The sequence below is a fragment of the Varanus komodoensis genome, unplaced genomic scaffold, assembly GCF_004798865.1.
Source record: "Varanus komodoensis strain SLA01 unplaced genomic scaffold, ASM479886v1 scaffold1, whole genome shotgun sequence".
In the NCBI taxonomy this organism is placed as follows: domain Eukaryota; kingdom Metazoa; phylum Chordata; class Lepidosauria; order Squamata; family Varanidae; genus Varanus; species Varanus komodoensis.
In genome coordinates this window covers 126391509-126410358 of record NW_025335268.1, presented here as the reverse complement: position 1 = coordinate 126410358, position 18850 = coordinate 126391509, and the positions used below count along the sequence as shown (strand labels likewise).

The 18850-nt window shown below is 40.9% G+C and overlaps 1 protein-coding gene across 3 annotated transcripts in view; it reads right to left on the bottom strand.

Annotated features, from left to right (window-relative positions):
- FOXP4 (forkhead box P4) overlaps positions 1 to 18850 on the bottom strand; it is a 173562-nt gene that overhangs the window by 49731 nt on the left and 104981 nt on the right. For 2 of the 3 annotated variants that reach the window (XM_044444970.1, XM_044444990.1), the window contains exons 5-6: positions 12852 to 12938; positions 1276 to 1426 (exon numbers count right to left, since the gene is read on the bottom strand). In XM_044444970.1, the coding sequence (XP_044300905.1) occupies positions 1276 to 1426; positions 12852 to 12938 (238 nt within the window). The remainder of the gene's footprint in view (positions 1 to 1275; positions 1427 to 12851; positions 12939 to 18850) is intronic. The other variant, XM_044444980.1, reaches the window with a different exon arrangement.

The window sequence follows — 18850 nt, the reverse complement described above, 5'->3', positions numbered from 1 at the left end:
GGAGGGAAAGAGAGAGAAGGTTTTAGAACAGGTCCTCAGAATTGGCACTAAGACAACCAAACAATCCATGAAGCCTCAATACCAATACAAATTTCTAAATTGATGAAAACTGGTAATAGTGCCCCCGAGGTAAGAAAAGACTGGAAGGAAAGAGAGAGGATTGTTCAATAACCCAAGGGGCTGGTTGGTGGATTTTTGTTTGTTTTTCATTTGGCCTGTGTGGGACTATATATTATGTGTCCTTCTGGCAGCACATACATTGCATGCTATAGAATGCACGATGGATTCATTTTTGCTTTGATTTTGTCAGCTAGATAATCACACTGCCTTTCACTTAAGTATGTAGATAGAAATGTACAGTAGGGAAGCAGCTAAGTGGCCATTCAGGCTGTTAGTCCATTCCATATTTGCATTCAGTTACTCTGTTTCTGAAGGATGTAGGTAGGCTCAAGTTCTGATCATCACGACCAAATGGATCCAGAACATCAGGCTGAAATTTCAAATGAATTCTTAATTTTCCATTCCAAATCACCCTGGGCACCATGATACAAAACTAGACAGGTGTAGACAGGTATTGAGAGCCAAGAGAGGGATGAAAGTATATTCAGCCACCCTGCTGTAGACATCAAGATGGGAAAAGGGAGGCCATACAATTAGCAACATTTGAGCACAGCTTTCAAGCTCCCTCTGCCTGGGACACACATGCACACACACGTGTACACACAGAGGCACAAACACACAGTGTCAGTGCACGGAGCAATGCTCTTAAAATGCTTAAAGGACCATAATTAGCATGACTGAGGCTGCATATATTAAGTCCAAGCTCTGTTTGTTTCCTTAAGGACAGTCTCTTAGGTAGAAAGGGGCATAAGGTTTCTCTATAAAGCAAAGCTACTTTGTGCCCACATCCCTTCCTTCAGACAGAAAGCAGCAGCAGCATCACATTGAAACTTCTACTATAGGCAATTACTGTATTTTGTACTTAAGGTAAATATAAAAATATTAGGCCCCAGCTCTCTCCTATCAGCAACACAGCTCCAAGTCTTTCCTCAAACAAGAGGTGGATCAGGCACATTACATTCTAGTCTAATAATGCTTTATTGATGTCTGTTTTATCGCAAAAGCGAAAGCATGCCAAATGTTAGGCCCCAAGTGCACTGAAAACATCCCGATTTTAAAATTAACAGAAAATCGACTGGCTATGCTAATTGCTGCTCTGGGTGGGTGGCTTGCACCCTACAATGCTTAAAGAGCAAGGAAGCTTATGCGCATTACCTTGTGGAAGGGTCTGCAGAGGAACGGTGCCTTGTCCTGGCTGTAAACTGACCAGCCCTTGTCGCTGGAGGTTTAACAGGTGCTGCTGCTGCAGCTGCTGCATCTGCAGTAGCTGTTGTTGGAATGCCAGCTGCTTATTCCCTAATGGCTGCTGGAAGACAAAAGGAAAAAATCAAAACACATTATTTTCAACCCTGCAGCCCAGGCCTTCCGGGATTCTCGAGGGTCTTGTATAAGCAGCCCAATTCCAGCTTTAGCTTTGCTTGCAGCCAGCCCTGCTCACATTCCTGATCTCTTGTCCTCAGTGGCCACACAGCAGATAACCACAACGGAAAGCCTTTGATCTATCAGAACAGCAGAACGAAGGGAGGGTGGCGGAAGAGGAGAGAGCGAGCCTGCTTGGCAGAGCACTAAAAATGCTGAGTCTCTCTGTCAGATGAGCATTTCTACAAAGTCTGTGCATTTGAATTGGCATAAAGAGACAGAATCCCTGTCTACTGAACCTACCTACCCTAAACACACATGGATTAAGCTCCTATGAGCAACATGAAGGGTATGAAGGGTATGCACACATAAACACTGTAACCTCAGTGGCTTTAAAAGGCAACAAGTTCACCTTCACACAATAAGTCGGCGCTGCCCAGGCCCTGTTTAATTCTAATATTGGAATATCAAAGACTGAGTTCTCCCACTGGTCACACAGTCTTTTCAAGATACATTTAACTGTATTAGCAAAAGGACCTATTTTATGCAAAACACACCTCCTGGAAGGATTTACAAACAGATATCTGGAGATTTATGCAAGGCTTCACAGAGAAGGAATTTAGCACAAATATTGCATACAATGTAGCAAGGGTTTTGCAGAATTGGTCAGACATACTCATCACTGTATTTATATTATGGACAAGAAATGTGGTATGATTGTCAACCCAATAAAAATGCCAAGTTAAGCTGGAGAATAGGAACATAACTGAAATAGGACCCATATACATTAAGGGCACTAAATGATCTTAACACTCAAGAACTCTAGTTTGACTGGCTTGAAAAGCAAGCACCTAAGCCAAGAGGAGTCACCGTGGTGCCCAAGGACATGAAGATGACCTTCAAGACCTTTCTTGGTGCCCACCTACAGGCTTCCAGCTGTCACCAATCATTTCCTATGAATATCTCTGGGATACAAGATGGGTGGCAGATGCATTCATAAGGAATGAATACAAAGGGGGATGGGATGGGATGAGGGAGAGAGTGTATGCATCTATGGTGATCCAATGTGAGTGATAAAAAGAAGGGGAAATGAGTTGGCTGGCAAAGGAAGGGGTAGTGAAGAAAAGCTTATCTTCTGTGAAATAGGTTTCTGGTGGTACTGAAAACTGTGGGAGTTATAATAATATAAAGCAGTTATTTACTGTGGTATAACTCAGACCCACCTCTGCCTTGTAAACAGCTGTTTGGGTAGGCTATGTGTCCTTTATGAATAGCTATGCTTCCCATGGCATCCATGAGGTTGCACCCCTGACAGCTTTTCAAATTCTTACATGTGCCCAAAGGCCAAAAAGGTTGCCTACCCTGACCCATACCCATGACTCAATGACATCCAAGTGCTATTGTATCCATTAGGATTCAGGAATATTGGCTAAGATATGCTTGTGTATTCATGGGGAGTTTCTGGCAAAGAATAATTTGTATATAGCTTAAAAGCAAAGCTCAAAGCAAAAATGAGAGGCTTAAATTCCAAGTCAAATATATTATTATTACTATTATTGTTATTACTATTAAATACTAGCCATAGTAAAATAATTTATGAGGTAATTTTCCTAACAAAAATCACTACATAAATGATGGAAATATTTGGAAATAATTATCAAATTCCAAAATTGTGTATTTTATATAATAAAAGGTTTCTAGAAATTTCCTCTTGCTTCACTAAGATTTGAGATGTGTGAGGGAACTGTTTTGGGGTGGGAATCCATCAGGTTTCTTGGCATGGCTGCCCAGAATCCAGCCCACTTTTTTGCATCCATGAATCTGCAAATAAGCGCACCAAGCTTACCAGGAATTAAGCCTTACGTGGTGCTCCTCTTCCACACACACAATTTGCAGCCTTTGTCTGTGCTGACTGTGACATGGAAAAAGGTTGCCTGTCATGCAACCAGACTTCTTTCAGCATTCACAGACTTCCTCTCAGCTTGACCATCTTTCTAAGACAGGAACAAGCTCAGGAGGAAGGCCACAAACTGAAGAGGGGCTGATTTTGGGGAGCAGATTACAAAATAGTAAACAATTACACATAAATAGATAAAAGGAATTTAAAAACTTAAAACAAAACAAAAACCAGAATATCACTAAAAAGCCTATCTGCTCAATCAACAAAGCCTTCCTGAAATAAATGTTTTCAGCAGGTGCTAAAACCAACACAATGTTGGTACCTGTTTATCCTCACAAGCCAGGGAGTTCCAGAGAAATGGAGCTGTCATACTGAAGGTTCTTCTCAGGGTGGACTCCAACTGGGCCACATAATTTGCAGAACCACCAGGAACATCCCATCTGATGCCTTCAGTTACCAGGTAAGTTGATAAGACAGAAGCTATACTTTCGAGTACCCTGATCCCAAGTAATTTAGGGCTTTATACACTAGAACCAAAACCTTAACTTGAGCCAATACTGAATAGACAGCCAGTGCAGTTCCTCCAGCAAATACGTTGCTTGCTGTAAAGGGGAAAGTACCAACAACAGCCAAGCTGCTATATTTTATATTAGCTCCAGCCTCTGAAAAAGCGTTAATGGCAGCCCCACGCAGAGTGACCAACAGAGGACATAGTTGAGAAACCAGACCAAGTTGCCAAAGTCACTTGGGAGTCCAGCGACCGTGATGGCTCTAGACTACAAAAGTGATCTTTCAGAGGAAGTACAACCCCAGCCAGAACAGGCAATGATTTTGTCTCCTGGCTTAGGTGACCACTCACTAAGCTTTCATCTTGCCACAATTTACAAGGGCCTCAGCTGGATCATCAGCTCTCCACTAAAAAATCCCCAAGAGCATCTAAAAATCCATAGGGTTCTATCAGTCTCCTGGCATGAACCATCCAAATGACATCCCAAGGCAGAGCTAAAGAAACAGCCCCAGCATGTCAGTTAAAGTCTCCCAAAACCACCAGCCTGGGCTTCTCCAATACCACACTTGAGATCATATTGATCAGCTCAGTGGGCAATACACCAGCAGCATCCCCAGTTTGTTCCAATGCCCCCAAAACCAAGGATAACCCAAAAACTCCAAGGTGGAGTGTTTTCCTGGGAGATGGATGTAGGGTGGACTTCCTAGCCCCATGACCCTCCAGCTTATGTTAATGCTGCATTGAGTATCCAGGAAGGAAAAGTGAGTCAGTTTAGTCCAGCTCAACTCAGTCAAGTCTTAGTAATATACTCCAGATCAGCCTTATCCACAATTAAATTCTGAATGAGAGCCAGTGTGGTATAGCTGATAAGAGCTTTGGACTGAAACTTAAGAGAACTGGGTTCTAGTACCCACCATCCCTATAGCTCACTGGGTGACATTGGCCCAGTCTCAGCTTAGCGGGATTAAGATACTCTCATTACAACAGATTCTCATCTTAACAGGATTGTTATTGAGAGGATAAAATGGAGGGTAGGAGAACCTCGTAAGTTGCTTTGGATTCCTTGCAAGAGGAAGAAAGATGGGATACAAATGCAATGTGATGAGGGTAATGATGATGATTGGGGTTTTACTGTACACCATCCTGGTATTAAATAACAACAACACAAGACAGAAGAGTTCAATGGATGAGCTACCAGGTATATGAAACTTTACTGACTAAGGGGTGATGGGAAATCTCATCTTGCACCAGTCAGTCCAACAGATTATGAAAGGCTGTTTCCAAGGCATGATCCAGGATGAAGCCACCTTGCTGAAGCAAGCAGCTCCCTGCATGAGAGTCCTCCTGTACACTGCCCAGCATGGAAGAATGTTAGACTGTATGTATTGTAAAGAATATTGATGCAACTATTAACTGACATCCACAGGAACCTAAAGACACAATCTCCCTGTCCACCCCCACTGGCTACTCCACTGCATTAAACCTGTTAAATCATTTACATTTCAGTATTATATTTCAGGTGAGAGTATAGTGAAAGCTAAATCCATGGGTAACTGGAATTGTGCATTTGCTCCAACACAACTTTAGAACACAATGCTACACTGTCTACTCTGAAGGAAGTCCTACTGAGTCCAACAGGGGTCACTCCCAGATAAGTTGTAAAAGGATTGCAATGCTTGACATAGTAATTACATATCCAAAGAAGTTGTTAAATATCTGCAGAAGCATAGCAAAACAAATTACAGAACAGAAAGGAATAAACCAGAAGAGAGATGGGAATGAACAGAGGGCAGTGAAAGAGGAGTGGTGATAATCTGCACATTTATAGTTGTTTATTATTTAAAACAGACATGATTATTTACATGTAGCCCATGGGCTATATATACTTCCATCTGTTTCATATCTGGCTTTAACCAGGCTTCCCGCATAGTTCTAGTGCTAAACATAGAAAGAAAGAGCTTAAACTATTGCCACCAACAAGTTACATTTCTTTGTGGTATGGATTTTCATAATCACAATTTTTGTTTGTTTCTGGAACCATGTGGTGCAACACTAAGTTTCTACATCAGGGGTGGGCAACTTGTGGCCCACAATTTCCATCATTCCTCACCACGGGCTATGCTGTCCAGGAAGTTATAGGGCAAAATTTCTGAAAGATCACTTGTCGCCTGCTCCTACTATATATCTAACTGTTCTGCAAGGCATGAAGGACGCCAAATCTTTTACTTCTTCACCTGTCTCTGTCTCCTATAAACACCTCTTCACCCATATCACAAATGTGGCCCCTGCTGCTGCTTTCTTAATTTTAGCTGAACCCCCATTTCTCCTATTGATCCCTTTTCTCTGAAATCTGATCCTCCATAGATCCAGCCACCAATAAAGACTAGCCACATTCAAATCAGTGGACTCTTTGGGCAGCCAAGGAGACAGAATGTCTGTCATATATTTCTTTTGCCATGAGCACAATACACTGAAGCAAACCAAGCCGTTTCAGGGCCCTTTCCCATCTATGCGATGCTATCTTTCCTTCAACTTTCTCTGCAAGACTTTACCTAGAGAGACCTTATTCTGTAGTTTTATGGCTGGTTGAGTATTTATTGTTTTGCAATGAATTGTATTTATTATTTTAAATGTTTGCATTGCCTTCTCTATTTTTAACTATTTGTGTCATTGAATTGGCAGATAAGAGCTTGAAGCAGAGAGAGATCCATAGCAGCTTAAGTCTGAAGAGAGCTGTGAAGAAGCAAGAATTGGAAAAAATAGCATCAGACAGATTCAAAACAGAAAACGTTAATTTTGTCCTTCATCTAATGCTCAGATCATTTGCTTTGTAGCTTTCTGAAGAACAGTACAGAACAGAATACTTCATTGAAGTGTATGACTGAATCAAGACAAGTCCATTCATTTTGGATTTGGGTAGAATTCCTAACTCATGAATCACCACAGACTGTTGCTCAGCCAAGGGGCATCAAACTGCAAAGAGACATCCTCTGCAGACTGAACTGAAGGCAGAAGAACAAGAAAGCGTTAGTCATTCATGTTAAACAAATAAAATAAATAGAGTATTTTCTTGGGTGGGAGAGGTGCACTGTATGAGGCCTGAAGGGGAGGGAGGAGATCTATCTCCCTCGCTGCAGTGCACAGCAACTCTGCCCTACCTAGAGTTTGCTTTGCCCCTTCCATGGCTTCCTTCCTCACCAGTAGACCTATCTGTGAGCACAGGTTTCTGCCTGTTTCACCTGGGCAGTTAAACACTGCCTCATTCACTCAGCTTCCAGGATGTAAAACAAGAAGAAACAGGGAACAGATTAAGTCTTTTGAATCCCCTGGGAATGCTGTTTTCACCTCTTAACGCAACAGTACCCTGTATCTTTTCTTGTCTACTTATTGCAGAGCCCTAGTAGTTGCTTCTGGGAATCTGAAACACACACAAACAGTAAAAGAGCAATGAATAAGCAGCAGGTGAAATGGCTTCAACAGCACTGACTCGCAGAGCACTGAAAACTGGATAATCTGAAATCTCAGCCAAGGTAAAAGGGCAAATTGAAGGTATAGTGAAGCCTTCAGCCACATAAGTGAGGGAGTGCTGAAGCTTAGACCAGATTCCTGCAGTGTATCACCTCCCACTTAGAAAATGCATTGACATGGTATGTTTTGCATGCAACATAGTAACCGTCACATAAAAAGCACAGCTTCTGGGAGCTCCTATACAGACTTGAGGGGAAAGTATTCCCATTATATAAAGAGTTATCCACCACTGCACATGAAGTTGGTTGAGATGGTTGTTTTATTCTACAGCTAGTTTTACCTCTAAATTATTAACAGAGGCCTAGATATTAAATTCCATGTCATAGAAGGTATGTCTCCAGTTCAAGCTCATAAGAATTGTCCCTAAAGTCCTTACTCAGAAATGAGCAAGTTTTAAAGTTTCTTTCTACATCAGCAAATATGGCAGGGCAGAAGATTACAGAACATCATGGCATTCTTTGCTTTCCCTTCTAGCACCAAGAAATACTGCTGAAGTTTTGGGCACAAGCCACCAGGATGTTCTCCTGTGTATGCTGCAATGAGCAGAGGTTGCGCAAGAACACCACTGGGCTCTTATGGCATGCCTATTCATTTCAATGGAGGATGCTTTAAATGGTGGTGGAAGAAGGTAGAGATGCGCCACGACTGCAGTAGCACCATAGGCCCCCGTACATCTTTCTCTGCCAATATAGCAAACATTCAGTATCAATTTTTTTAGAGTGCAGAAAATGGATCTTAAAATGCCCTCTTCTCACAGGCTCCACCAAGGGTACCTCTTGCAGTTGCCATCTATATGTCAGGTTAACACAGCACAGGAGATCCAAATAGAGGAATTCTTGGTGGTTGTCCTCAATTACAGAACTTTCTTCTACTACAGACTGGACAAAATTCAAGCCTGATCATACGATGGTAACATTCTAAGTTTTCCCTATTTAGGGTTGGTTTTGAGGTTAAATTGAGAAAATGGCAGTGAATTATTAAACATTCCCATATGCTACGGCTTTGTGTCTGGTTTAAAGGTACTTCCAGATGGCAAGCTCCTAGCATCAAAAATCAAAATACACTGTGCAGCGATCCCTCCATTAGGGAAAAAAAAACTTGTGCATTTAGACAAGAAAGTATTCTATAACTCCCAGTACGTTCTAACCTGCCATGCTATCTAAACATCCATAGAACTGCACCCTTATAGATCTATTTTAATTTCATTTCTTTGGCAAAAAGAACACAAAGCAGCAGTGGGAAACTACGGGACAGCTACAAATGGCAGTGCTGGGACCTCACCCTAAAATTCCATGAACAAGGCAGGGTGATCACACAATAGAAGCCTCATCTGGAAACACCTTTAATAAATATTTACTCTCTTCCAGTCCGTAGTATCCACATGTAAATTTCACTCCAAATGCCAAATTCTCATTACCATTGTTCACACAGTAAAACACTCACATGTTGACTTGTGATGTGTGATGAGATTTTTCTGAATGATCAAATATTACTCTAATGCTCATTGAATCTTGACTCAGCCCAATTTCCAAAGGCTGAATAGTCAAGTAGTACACTGCAATCTTGCTATGTAATTTATCCATGAATTTCGAAGATAACTGCATTATAGCAAAATTAAAGGAGTAAAGTCAATTCATAGTGAACCATATGAAAAATAGCCTAGGTTAAAAATCCTTCAAATAGACTGAATGCAAGCCAAAGAAATGCATACAATTGAATTAAAAACAGTATTTTTGAAAAATTGTTATTAGAAATGGAGACCAAATTATCCTCAAAAAAGTAGCAGTTTATCAAGCTTAGCAGTGGGTGTTAAGTACATAAAATTGCAGAATCTGGTAGATGCTCTCCAGTTTTTCTTCTCAGCTACCTCTATTAAGCCATTTTTCCTCAAAGATCTCTCCCTGATCACCAGGAACTAAAATAATAAGTATCCTTCTGATATTGCCTGGTAGGTCCCTCTCACCCTCCCCTGCCATACTGCTGGCAGACTCTGTGGGCTTCTCTGGACACTTTCACTTTTGGAGGTCATCTGCTGCGTACTTTTGATAGAACCAATGAAGTATGAAGCTTATCTGCCCACAGATAAAAATCTTAAACACAAAGAAAGTAATTACTGAACCTTACTCTGCCAGTCACTGACGCCCACTGGGCCTCTCCAATCTTTCCTTCTTTCAGAGGTGGAGGAGCATAAGGAAGATTTCTTGTAAGGGTGTAATCCCAAACTCTCACCCTCTCTCTTCCTGCTCCAACCTTCCACTTACTTGATCCCTGATCTTCTCCCTAGCGACAGGGTTTGAGTTCCTTAATGCATTTTGTCTGCGCTCTGTTTACATTAGACGCAGCTGAGCGGGTGCAGCTACTGGGGTAACAGGCGCCGTCACTTTGATTTATGAGCACATCAAGAGGAGTTTCAGCGTGACACTCTGGACTGACAGGAGCACTTCATTAATCTGACGCCTAGGTTACTCACTGGCCAATCCTCCTGTGCTCCCCCCCTCCCCGATTAACCATGCAATATCAGCTGGTACACTGGGACAAATGCCAGAGACAAGAGTCTGTCTAAAAGATCTTCTTCCCCTCAAGTTTTGTGGAGACACTAAAGGAACTAGGTTTGTAAGAATAGGGGCAATTGGCATAGCATACCAAAGATGTTACTAAATGAAAGCAAGGCAATATTACTGCCCTGGGCACAATATATGGTTTTGCTTCTGAAAATGTTATTGGTGGGGATAGGATTTAACTCCCACCTGTTAAAATATTTTCTGTTCAACTAAAGGAAGCAGTGCTTCTCAACATTAATTGAAGGGTGTTTGTGTGTGTGTGTGGGGGGGGGATGTCACAAAGTTCAGATTCAGAAGAATCATGTGTGACTTCTTGCTCAGCTATCAGCTTGCTGCATAATTTTGGGCACAACATTGGAGTATCCCAGTCCCACAATGAATGAAAATAGCTGTTTCTTCAGATTTGGGGCTAAAATAAGTGTGCTAACCATTCAGAAGTGCTGAGTTATTATTGTAACAGTTACCACATAATTATGATAGGCAGAATAAACTGAGCTAAGTGTTTAGCCCTTTCTTTGGTTCCAAGTGCGTAATGAGGTGACTTTATTTTTTCCCTCTTAGGGGAAAGAACAGATAAAAGGCATTTTTTCAGCAACTAAAACCAATTGAAAGGAAGGAAAGAGTATTTTTTCCTACTTTTCCTTCTCACCCCAGCCTACACACACTATCAGAGGTGATTACATATTTAGAGCATTCTGGGTGTGGAAAAGAACCCTTGGTAGGAAGAGTATCACACACATGTACTTTGGCTCTTTAATCTCATTTTAAACCTTCAGTATGGGATAGACTATCAATTCAAATCAACAAATAAGCAAGCAGAGACTTGCCCACATGCCAGCTTTTTCTCTAAGATGACAATAGATATTTCACATAGCAATGTAATGGTTCAGACAAGCTCATGAAACAATCTTCGGCATTTCTCACCTAGATTTGAAAAATTATAAGGGAAGCACACTGTTAACCCAAAACACATTTAGGGGTGGGGGAAGCATGCCACGATGTAGCTCCATCCTGAGGGTGCAAAGGCCCAATGAGCAGAATTCCATCTGTCTGACCCTGACTAAGAGCTGACAGGGGAGATGAAGAGAAAATTGTCAGAATTCCTTTTCACTCTTAAAGTTCAATTAAATCATTAAAAAAACAAAAACACCCTGCAGAGCTTTGCAAAAACCCTGCACTGTTGTCACTATGCAGATTCAAACTGTGAGGCTGGGGAGGAAGGGATCGCCCCTTTCCTTGAGGGAGCAAGTGCCAGGGAGCAGCAACTTCCCAAAGAGTTTGGAATGTCCTCTGAGGTCAAGGAAGAAACAGTACATTGCTATAATTTAACATATAGCCAATAGTATTTAAACAGCATATGACTTAAAATGCCACTCCTTCATATAATCATAGTCAAAACAAGCTTGCATGTTGGCTACTAGGACATGCATTGGCTACTAGGCCAACGGTTTTCAGAAGTCAGTCTCTCTGTACATTACAGCCAACACATGGAGGTCCCTTTCTGCCATAGAGTTTTATGCCCCTACCCCACTTGGCCTAACAGAACAGCTGGTAGAACTATTAGATGAGAGGGGCAGGAGAAGACAATGCTTCTAAGAGGGAGCTCTAGTATGTTTTATGGGGACCTGCACACAGATTAATTTTGTTTTTGGCCATCTGCAGTAAGAGTAGCTAAACTGGCCATAACATGCATACTAGTCATTAACAATATTCATCAACTACAAACCAAACAGATTTGAGCTGTTGGTAATTTCATCCATGACAGATGGCTTTCTGGAGCTATTTCAATAGATGGAAAAAATCTAACAACAAAGCGATTAGAAGCAGCACACATCATCTCTGACATGACAGGAATGATCAAAATCTGTTTTAAGGAGAAAACAGAATAGCACTGCTGTACTAGTGCCTCTATCAAACCAACACTAACTGGAGAACTTGATAAACACCCAACTTTAATATAAACAGTGCTAAAGGAAAGTTAACCACAATAATTCACAACAAGCTTGACATGAAGGAAATGATGTAAGTATTGCAAAGGATTCCTTGGCACTCAAGGTGCCTCAGTAGTGAAAAGTACTCCATCTCATATTACAAAAGGTTTGTGGAAGGATTTTGTCAACACAGAAGTGTTTGAACTCATTATAGTTGAATGAGTTTCAACTTGTCCTTGCACAAACCTGTGCGAAAGAGACTAAAATTGCTTGCTGCATATAGTTATTTTAATTGTCTGTTCAATCACAAGCCTATTAACTATGCAAATACACGATAAAACAAATTCATCAGGATGGGAGAGGTGAGTACTTCAAGACATGGATGTTAGATCCAGGGAATAACAGAGTTCCCAAGATTCAAGCAGGTGGTCCTTAAATAAGTTCTGCCTGTTGTGTTATTGTGACAAGCCTATCACATTTTCCAGATTATCATAGAGCTGTAACATGTGCTCACAGGGCAGCAATACAACTGCTAAAGAGTGCTTTCACAGCACTCTGCATTATGATTCTGGCAGGAGTGCTAATAGCAGGGATGCTGCAAATATCTATGATTTTCAATTTGATTCCTAAAGTGAAAATCATATATTTGCCATTGCAGGCAAGTATCCTGAAAGGCAACAGATTTCCAATAAATTACTGAGGGCCTATGAGAATTTCTTGAAAGCAGTGACTTGTGCAGAAATTGTGAGGTTAAGCATGTGCTTAGAATAAGGAAGGGTGGCCTGTTTTTTTTCCTTTGGCTCCATTTCCCAATGGATTTTTTTTCTTTAAATTTAAAATACAATTTAAAATAAAAACGAAAAAGCAAGGGGAGGGATCTTTACTTTCTGCAGAGATGCTAGCACAAACTACAAGAGATTTCTGCACCTAGAGACCAGACGCACCTCTTTGGCTTGCTGCTTTCCAGCTTGCTGCTGAGTCAGTAGCTGCAGATGAAGTTGCTCCTGCTGCTTCTTGTAGTATTCCTGCAGCTGAGGAACCGGCAAGAAAGAAGAATATAGAAAGCAGATGAGACATTCGAGAGTTTCAGAACATGGCAACCATTTGCAACTACATTTCTAGGCCTGGGAGCCAACTAAAATATGAGCTCACTGTAGGGTTACCATTCCATAACAGGTCCAAGCAGCAATCGCAAAATTGAGTTGACTAGGGTCACAATGTGTGACTCCAAAAAAAGCTGTTCAGTTTTGTTGGCCTTGTACTATACATATCTACTAGATTATTCATAGTTTGTTAATCCTCACAAGCATTATTTGAAGGATGTGACTGACATGCCTATTCTTCAGATGTGAAACAAGTTGAGAGATTATCTTGGTCAAGATACCCAGTATCCCAGGGACATTGCATTCCTACTCTGTCCTCTGAATCACACTGGCATCCAGAGCATCCTCCTTTCTCAGATTCACTAGCACTATACATTAGATGCATGTGAGTTAGAACTGGAAATACTTAGAGCTTCCAAAGAAGCAAATTCTGCAAGTATTGTGTGCTCTGATTAAGCCGCTTTCTGCATTCCAGCTGTAGTACCCACAGTCTGTTCAACAGCTAAGTTCTGCATTAAGTCATCATTTACAGAAAAGCAGCATTTGATTGTTTTGTAGGTAATTCTGCTGATGAAATATTGATTTGCAGGACAAAAAAAGTCCTAAAGAAAAGGGACAGTGAAATTAGAACTTGAAATATTTGTGAAATGGAAGCAAACAGCTAAATGTAATATTTTTCCAGAGGGTGTACGTGCCAACAAACTAGAGTCAATCAAAAAGAGCATTCCCAGAAAGGAAAGAATATGACTCACTAACAACATATTTGAATTGTATGAGACCCAGGCTGTAACCTCTTTCTGTCCATCTCTACACTATCTGTAAGATAAATGGAGGAAAGATATGGGAATCTGCACATAGTGGCATAGAATGTAGAATGAGCTGCTGCGCACTCTGTTTGTAGAGATCTGTGAGATTTTGATTCAGTTCAGAGATTTATTTCAGTAAGAACTTAGCAAATTTTGTAAATTTCTTCAAATTTCATAGAAAGAATTCAAAATTTTACAAAGTAGAAAAGTGGAAAAAGTAGAACTGATAAATTTGTCCCCCCAGGCAAAGAGCTTGGCATGCTTGGCTCAAGGCTTTGAGAACCTGTTTACTGAAATGGGTTTTCGTCTCTCCTCTCCTCTCCTGCCCCCTTTCCTTTCCCCCCCCCCTTTTTTTTTTTTTTTTGGTTGAATTACAATTGTTCCCTCTTTTTTTCCTGACAAGCTCCTTGTCTTTAACAGCTGCAGGGCAGGCAAGTACAGTATATAGTCCTCTTGATGTGAAGAGTAGCTGTACCTACTCCATTTGACCACTAGAGACAAGTGAGAATTTCATTCATTTTCAGAAAATAACTTATCATAAACAGCTGGAAAGCACTGGAGATTTTTAAAATTTGAACAAGAGAAAAGGTAAAATGGACAGATTTGCCCATCCCCACCTATTTCACCAGAAGCATAAAGTTAAACCCTCTCTTCTCATGGCATTCTAAAAATACATGGATGGACTTTCCATTACAGTCGAATCACAACTTTCACTGGTTTAACTTTCATCAAAAATGATGTATTTTTTCACAGCCTACCGTGGAAAATTGCAGATGATGCATATAGACTAAAGAACTGTGAACTATGCGCTCTGTCTGGGGACTCACACTCTCGACTTGGCACTAGCCACCCTCACTCATGTTGTTTTGTATCTCCGTGTGTGGTGCATCTTGTGGTTCTCGGGGGGGAGGGGGTCAAGAGAAACTCTGTTTTTTCACTTTCACCCCTGTACCCCTAACCCTTGCAAATGTGGAGGGCCAAATGTATCTCAATTATTTTATGGTTATCCATTCTATTATTGCTTTGTGTTCCAGCTATATGAATACCACAATCCCCCACCCTCATTCTGTATTCAATTCACATCTTGTTCACTTGCTTGTATTCCTTTAAGGGGCATTTTCATACATAACACTAACAGTACCTCTGAGTTCTTCTCGAACTATTTGTGTGCAAATACTTGCATTAGCAGATGAAGACAGATAAAGGTGCATTTTTCTAGTCCAGCTAGATTTTGCATTGATGTTACAAAGACCAAAAGAAAAAAAATTATTCTTTTTATTTACTGTAACTTCAGTATTGTGCATTTAAGTCTAAAAAGTTCTACAGGAAACCTAACAAAATTTAAAATCAGTAATGCAAGCAATAATTCAAAACCAAGCACAAGAGATTAAACAAGTAGCAAGGTACTAATAACCAATAAATTCTGCAGCGAACAACAATCAAAGGGAGTGGCTGATGGAACAACAAGAAGAGATCAGAAATAGGGACCTTTTCCCAGTGTCTGAAGATCAGCAGAGGGATGGAGGAGCAATTTATACAGTATCATTAACATGTGTGGCACTTAATAGTGTTTCACCAGCAGAAGAGACCAATCTATGCCTCCAAGGAACTTACATATTACCATTTTGACACTGGGAAAGATGGAGAAGGTTGCTAGACAGAGGAACAGGGTAGAAAAGGATAAATGTGAGTGAATGTAATTACTTATAGAAGGACTTACCACTGGGGATGAGGATTAATGGGCAATGCCAAAGGGATTTAGTGGCAAAAGACATTACATTCTACTGTCTTGTCTCCTTGGACGTGGCAGTTTACCTTACAGAAGACATGGAAGAGCATGCTTTACTGTTCCTCCAGCATTTCTACCTGGAAGTTTCCCTGTATCTGCTTTTGCCTCAGCCAGTGTTCTGGACCTGTTTGTTTGTTTATTTTTCAATTTATATCCCACCTTTTTCCTACAAAGGGCTCAAGGCAGCTTATATCATTCTCCTCCTCCATCTTGTCCCCACAACAACAACCCTGTGAGGTAGGTTGGGCTGAGAATCTGTGACTGGCCCAAAGTCACCCAGTTGGCTCTATGGCCGAGTGGGGACTCGAACCCAGATCGTCTGAGTCCCAGTCCCATGCTCTTAACCACTACGCCACTCCGGCTCTCACATTGTTTAGGCTGCTGAGGCTTCCTTACTCATAGCTACAGTACAGCATGTAGTCTGTTATTCTCTAAGATGCTATGAAGTATTCTGTCCGTTCAACTTCTTCCAGAGATTAGTAATTAATTAATTAATTAATCAAACAAACAAACATAGCTAAAATGGCTCTCTTAGTGGTTTTCCATAACCAAAACACAAAAAAAGTAATACATTAGAATCAAAGATAAATAACACATCAATATACAGACAACACTAAAATAACACCAATGATAGGCCCACATTGAACCCACAGCAGTAATGCTCAAATCAATCCACGGTACAGTAGCAGTAAAACAGAAAAAATTTTTAATGAAAATAATTTAAATCATTAACTGTTAAAATATTGGGTAAATAAAAATGTTTTCACCTGATGCTGGAAGTAGTGAAGTGTAGACACCAAGCACACCTCCATGGGGAGCTAATAACACAATCCAGGTGTCACTGCCAAAAAGGCCCTTCCCCTTCCCGAAAAGGCTCTTTATTTCCTTTAAAGGTGGTTCTCAGAAAAGGACCTCATACGATGACCTCAGAGTTTGGGTAGGCGTATATGAGAAGAGGCATTCCTTTAGATAAACTTGCCCCAAGTTGCTTAGGGCTTTAAATAGTATCATAAGCACTGTGACTCAAGTCCAGACGTGAAGTTGGAAGAAGTTTGGCGTAATATGTTTGTATCAGCCGGTCCCCATCAGCAGCCTTGCTGCCCTATTTCAAACCAACTGAAGTTTCTGGACTGTCTTCAAAGGCAGCCCCAATGTAGAGTGCATTACAATAATCCAAGCAAGAGGTTACCAGAGCATGTTGAGAGAGACTGCCTGCCCAGATAGAATCATAGTTGAAAAATTAGCCTGAACATATAGAAGGTGCTCCGGACCACTGAGTCTGCTTGTGTCTCTAGTGACAGTTCAGGGTCCAGGATAATCCGCAGACTATGAACCCTGTCCTTTAGGGGGTGTGCAAGGCAGGTATAATGTCACCCAACTGGACAGATGACCCTTGCTCCCACCCACCAACAGCACCTCCATCTTATCTGGATTAAGTCTTGGTTTATTCGTCCTCATCCAATCCATTACCAAGCTCAGGCACTGGAGTGGTTCCAACCTCTTTAAAAGAGTCTGTGATTAAACTGCAAACCCCTCAGAAATGCTTCAACAGATGGCACTGAAAGGACACACAAATTCATCACAATTTTGATAGGTTTCCCACCATTGAGGAGGGGAAAAGAGGTCAAAAGCCTAACCTCAAAAGGTAGTATTTGTTTTTCTATGTACACAAAAGGCACAAGGGAAAATATCTTTTTTTAAGTAAAGCAGTAAATGTAAATGTAAAACAGGTACTACATTTTAGTGGCATTATGGGTCTGACACCAGTTAACCATCTGAGATACTCGGACCCTGTCCCTGGCTCCAGGAAATATCATCCTATTAGCAAAATCATTCTGTGCCCCCTGAGGTGATCTTGCGCACTTACAAATTGTCTACAAGTATGAATATTTATTCTATAAACTGGTATTTCATTTTCAATTTACAATTCTGCCTGACACTACAAGCTCTTGCTTCTGGAAAGCTGTGGGACCTTCACTCTCTAAACCTGCCTTTCCAACTTGGTGCCTTCCAGGTGTGTTAGATTATAGCTCCCCATCATCCCCAGCTAGTACAGAGGAGACCACTTTAGTCAAAGATGCATGAGTTAGAGTGACCAAATTTTTGGACTGTTCCTTACTTTCTGTAGCTAAAATGATACATATATTTTCCTAGATGTTTTAAATGCTCTGTTTAGTTGGCAATTAACAGGTTTTTTGTGATTAGAATAATCAATTGTATGTATCATTATTTAGCAAATATATGAAGCACCACCCACAAATATGGCATATTAGTATTTTCAATCTGCCTATCATTTTAGTGATTTGCAATCTCCTTGTTTTAAACCCAACCCAGGGTGAATACAGGTTAACAGCCTTTTGTGTTATTTTTATAGCATTTTCAGGATTAAGTGAAGGTTGATACAGTTCACTTTCAGAAGTAGTTAGGCAAGTTTAAAGAATTATTACATTTTAAACTCCAGTTTAAAATTCCAAAAATCTGAGTTAAACCTGACCTATAATCATCATCAATTTGTATACACATAGACTCTGCCTTTCTCTAGTTTTTTCCAAGAGACCTTTAACCAGTGCTATGAAGGTAATGGAGGGCTTCTATGGAATCATACGTCACTTCTAGTTAGTGTTTCAGTTATGTTCTCTGAAAGGGAGACTGGCCAAGATATACTGTACATAAGCATTTAAACTCTGCAATGCAGTATGAATCCGTTGATAAAGGATTATTCCGAGATCCAGCATGCACTGAGTTGCATTATCGTGCTATTGCGAAGGGGTGCCAATGGCAGTACCCTGATACTGTGCCCTTCCAAACAGGTAATTTACAAATTTGATTGTTTTCCACAGGAGGGGGCCAGAACTACAGGAAAGGTCAGCACAGGTTTGTAAAACCCTGGAAAAAAGCTGGCTTCTGAAGAATGCCCCTGGGGGTTCTGGGAGAGTCCTTATCAGCTTGTAGTTGACAATGCTGGCAGCAGAAACTTTTCTCTTTATGTCTGCTGAACAGGTTTGGAAAGCCTCCCTGTTTATCCAAAAGCCAATCAAAACCAGGTCTCTATATGGGATTCTGAGAACATTGGGTCAAGAGGTGAGAGGTGTGATGTTTGGTTTTCTTCTCATGGAGAATGCCAGCTATTCCGGCTTAGGCTGTTTAATTTGTAGTCAAACGTGTTTCTCTATCTGGCTCCAAAGAGGCTTGGAGTAGGAAGAACCCCACCCAAGTTAGTGTTTACCCTTTGTTCTTTCCCTGGG